Here is a 5,170-nt window from a genome sequence, read left to right as displayed (position 1 = left end):
AAAACCTAAAAAAAACCTAACCCCCCCCCCCCCAAACCCCCCAAAAACCTAAAAAAAACTAAACACCCACCCCCACCCCTCGGCAAAAAAAAAAAAAAAAAAAAAATTTTAGGGTGGGTGATGTGGGGGGGGGTTAGGTTTTTGGTGGTGGTGGATGTTTAAGGGTTTTTTTTTTTTTTTTTTTTGTAGTGGGGTTTTTTTGTGTAGTGGGTTTTTTTAGGTTATTGGACACTTGTCACTCTATAAATTCTTCTTACACTTCTTACAATTAGGATCCTTTGTATTTGATCCTAATCCGTAGTTTTTAATTTAAAAAAAATCAGATTTTTATTCTAAATTCTAAAATATATAAAAGATTAAATAGTAAACATGATTCTTTCATCATGCCTGTTCGTGGATCGAAGTCAACGTCGGCGACGACGAAGCTAAGCGCACCAATCACAGAATTGAGTGCGGCGAATGGTGACAACGGCAAAGGTGGTGCGTGGTGATGACGGAATGAATTGAACTGTCAGATCGGAAAATAGCGGCAGCCACGAACTCGTGTGCGGCGTCCAAGTTTGAGCAGAACAAAGGACGATAAGGAATGAGGTCGCAAGGTGTGTTTATAAAGGCCGATGATTGAATTTCGTGTTAGCAAGCTCTTCCGCTGGATCGTAGAAGAGGTAATGAATTTTTTGAACAGAATTTCCGATAGAGATGAGCAAGAAACGAGGATTGCAATTGACAATTGTATGAGGTGGGAGATTTGAAATTAAAATTAGTTTGACTTTTATTTCTTATATTTTATTGTATATAAAATATATGTGACATTTTCCCAATTATTTTTTATTGGCGTCAGCCTGCATGATCAATATAAAAAACATATACGTAAATTGTGGTTTATGAATCAATTAGTGTTTAATGTCTACGTTGCGGGCGTGGGGTCCTTTTGTCGTGCTAAGTAGTAAGCAAACGACGTAGACAAGACAAACATGAATTACGTTTTACAAAACGTAAGCAAGACAAATATGAATTATACCGCTGACAAACACAAATAATAAAACACAAGGCACAAACAATAAAAAAAAAATCGCTACAGGGAAAAAAAACTAAATGGTATCGGTTTGATTGATGGATTTCCAATTTAATTTGCAATATTTCAAAAGAACAGAGATAAATAGATGGGCTTTGATTCGAAGAAAGTTGGCCATACACTCATACTCATGGGCTTTAATTGAGACATACAGGTGGTGCCATGGTGATGGTAAACAAAGGCTCATGGAAGTACTGTAAATAGGATTCTAAGATTGTCTAATTACTATACTGTTCATAAGAACTACTTGAATTGTATATAGTATAATATAATATAATATAAAGTATATAATTTAAGTATGGCACCAAGCACTGAAAATACGTAAAATGCGGTTTATGAATCAATTTATTTTGATATACAGGTTTATATAGTTAAGCCGATTTACAATCGCCTTTTTACAGTAGAACACTAGTTTATATAGTTAAGCGGATTTACATTCGACTTTTTACAGTAGAACTCAACTTTTTAGCATAGTCTCGAAGTGTAAACTTCTGAATCTTTCCGGTAGATGTCTTGGGAAGCTCATCCTTGAAAACAACAGACTTTGGAACCATGAAACCCGGTAGCTTACCTTTACAAAACTGCATTATCTCCTCGCCCGTCGGGTTTGGCTTCCCGTGGCCATCCTTGAGAGTCACAAACGCACATGGCGTCTCGCCCCAGAACTCATCAGGCCGTCCCACCACCGCAGCCTCATTCACCGCGGGATGCAAGTACAACACCGACTCCACTTCCACGCTACTAATATTCTCTCCACCACTTATGATCACATCTTTTGATCTATCTTTGATCTCCAAATACCCGTCCGTGTGCATCACGCCCACATCACCAGTGTAAAACCACCCGTTTTTAATGCATTTGGCCGTTGACTCAGGGTCCTTCAAGTAACCCAACATCAAACATCCACCTCGCAACACTATCTCGCCCTGAGTCACCCCGTCCCGAGCCACACTCGCTCCTGACTCGGGATCCACAACATCCACCTCGGTCATTCCAATAGTTCTAACTCCCTGCCTCGCTTTCAACCTCGCTTTCTCCATCACTGGCAACCGATTCCACTCTTTCTTCCACGAACACGCAATGACTAGCCCACCCGTTTCCGTCAACCCATACGCATGCGTCACATCAAACCCTAAAGCCTCCGTCCGCAACAAAACCGCAGCAGGCGGCGGCGCCCCAGCCGTCATTATACGGACCGTGTGGGTTAACCGCTCCCCATTCGACAACATGTTAAGCACAACCGGCGCACCGCACATGTGCGTCACGTGATGAGTCCGAATTGCGGTGTAAATAGTCTTCGCATCGAACTTACGGAGACAAACGTTGGTGGCACCAACCGCAGCCATACCCCAGACATAACTCCACCCATTAGCATGAAACATCGGTAGGGTCCACAAACATACCGGTTGTTTAGGGACCACCCACTCCAGGAGAGCATCTACGGCTACAATAAAAGTTCCACGGTGGCAGTGTACCACACCTTTTGGTGCAGAAGTGGTCCCCGATGTATAATTTAATGTTATTGGATCCCAATCATTTTCGGGTCGGACCCACATGAATCCCGGATCCCCACCTTCCACCATAGCTTCGTAAGTATTAATAAATTTACCTGTAGTGTAACACTCGTATATTATTAATATTAACATAAGAGTATAATTAGTAAGTGTGTAGCGTCTAAAAAAAGAAAAGTTACCTGTAGGTAAAGATACTGGTTCGTCATCTGCGATTAGGACGAGTATCGGGTGAGGACAATGATCCGGAAGCAAAGAAAGCGCTTCTAGGATAACAGGAGTGAGCTGGTAATCAACGAACAGGAGTTTACACTCGTTGTGTTGGATGATGACGGAGATGGTACGTGCGTCCAAACGGGTGTTGATTGTGTTTATGATTGCGCCGGTCATGGGGATGGCGAAATGAAGCTCGTATATAGCGGGGATGTTGGGAGCGAGGACCGAAACGACGTCGCCCTTGCCGATGGAGAGACGGGTGATGGATGAAGCTAGTTGGAGACATCTACGATAGGTTTGGGTCCATGTGTAGGTGAGATGGTTGTATATGATTGAGGGAGAGTTGGCGTATACGGTGGCTGCCCTTTCGATGAATCCGAGGGGAGTCAGAGGGCTTGAGTTTGCACAATTGGGCTTCTTCAATGACTCCATTTTTGTTTTGTTTTTTTTTGTTGTGGGAGATGGAGAACAAGAAATGATGCAATTGTTTGGTTGGATTTGAACTTTTTATAGTGAAGTCATACCATATTAATACTACCCACTACTAGTAAACAAAAATTAATTTTATCTTAATTTAGGAAAATTAAAAAAAAGGAATGTTTCATCAAGACTTTTTCAAAGCTCTTATTATTCCCGCACCCTCCTATATCTTATTTACACATTCTTTTTTCACTCTAGCTCTCTATATATATATCTATGTATGTATAGAGAGATATAGAGAAAGGGTGTGTGAGTATGAACTCCCTTTTCCAAAATAGAAAATAATTTTCAACATCTTCAAAATAGTTTTAGCCAGGTTTCAAATGCAGGGTTTAGCCGTCTCAGCCGGGTTATAAAAATGGGAGCTGAGCCGTCTTGACCGTCTCAATCACAAAAATGTAAGCTAAATTCTAATCTTCTCAACCAATTTATTTTCATGTCTATGATGAAAGGTTTTGGGTAAAGCATGTCATTTTCTCATCTTAAGTATAGTCATTGTTTAAGAAAAAAAAGAGCCTTATTGACTAAAGCTAATATTATTTAAATATTGTCTATCTTCCGTTGTTCGGTTAATGTTAATGCTAATATTATTCCATATATAAATACGCAAACTTTTTGTGCATAAGCACTTGTAACATGTGCTTTAAGAGTTTTCTAAAAAAAAAAACTTGATTTTTTAATTTTAATCCAAAGGTTTTTACCTTTTGCAATTTTAACCCTACAAAATTTGTTTTTTTAACTTTAACTTAAAACTTTTTCATTATTTGCAATTTACCTTCATAACTTTTGTCAATTATACTTTTCATCTTTGCTTTAACGTTTTTACGTTTCGGTACGTATAGTTCTAAATTTTTCGAGTTAATACAACGCAACGTACAAGTGTGGTTCAACTTTTTATGTTTTGTTTCAAATTTCGCAAGTTAACACGACGCAACGTGCATGTTTGGTTCAACGTTTTTACCTCTATTTTTTGATGTTTGACAGATTCGTCGCAACACGCAAATTCTAGGTCGAGTCAGTGTTGGTAGTCGATGACGGTTGTGTGACATTAGTACTATTTGACACTGTTTTACGCTCCGCCGCAACACGGGGTGTGCTTTGGGGTTTTCCAAAGAAAAAAATGGTTATGCATATGGTTGTCGTAACCTTGGCTTTCGGGGTTTTCCAAAAAAAAAATTGATTTTTGTTTACTTTTCACCCAAAAGTATTTCATAAATTACTTGTAACCCAAAACTATTTGTTTTTTTTTTTACTTTTAACCCGAAACTTTTTATCTTTTGCAATCTATCCTCACAACTTTTTTTACTTTCAACTTTGATCCTTTATAGTTTTCATTTTTCGCAAATTTTCCGCTTTATGCTTGGTTCTAAATTTTGTGACTTAACGCATCGACGTGCGTCTTTGGTTTAACGTTTTTACGTTTCGTTCTAAATTTTGCGAGTTAACATGACGCAACGTGCGTGTATGGATGAACGTTTTTACATTGTCTATTTTTTCCCGTTTGACAGGTTTAACATAACGTGCGGGTCCTAGGTCGACTTAGCTATAACTAAAGAATCCCCGCCGCATTACGGCGGGTCTCAATTCTAGTTATTTAAAAATTGTACCTAACTAAACAAATACATGTACTATTTAAGATAAAAATATTTTGAGAAGTTAATTAAAAAAAAACTAATTTAAAGAAAATGTAAGTTAGAAAGCTATTCGTTATCTATTGGGAATAGCCAAATCATAGTGAGTTAGTTAAGGTGTAGGATACTAGAAGAGGTCATAGGTTCACATCCACATCCAGATAGTATGTAAGTTTAGCCATTAATTAAAAAAAGAGAAAAATGCCTGGATAGTCCCTGTGGTTTCGTATTTTTTCACCTATAGTCCCCAACTTTCT

The 5,170-nt window shown here is 38.6% G+C and overlaps 1 protein-coding gene across 1 annotated transcript; it reads right to left on the bottom strand.

The window, feature by feature from the left end:
- Window positions 1-1,402: 1,402 nt before the first annotated feature.
- Window positions 1,403-3,462, bottom strand: LOC110909216 (probable acyl-activating enzyme 6). Its single transcript, XM_022154249.2, has 2 exons — window positions 2,769-3,462; window positions 1,403-2,684 (listed from the first exon to the last, which is right to left on the bottom strand). Exons 1-2 carry the CDS (start codon window positions 3,232-3,234, stop codon window positions 1,507-1,509), a joined length of 1,644 nt encoding a protein of 547 aa, XP_022009941.1. The 5' UTR covers window positions 3,235-3,462; the 3' UTR covers window positions 1,403-1,506.
- Between the last annotated feature and the right edge of the window lie 1,708 nt (window positions 3,463-5,170).

Source organism: Helianthus annuus, chromosome 14 (assembly GCF_002127325.2).
Source record: "Helianthus annuus cultivar XRQ/B chromosome 14, HanXRQr2.0-SUNRISE, whole genome shotgun sequence".
Lineage (NCBI taxonomy): Eukaryota > Viridiplantae > Streptophyta > Magnoliopsida > Asterales > Asteraceae > Helianthus > Helianthus annuus.
The sequence above is the reverse complement of the archived record's forward strand: the minus strand, read 5'-3'. Positions and strand labels throughout refer to the sequence as shown.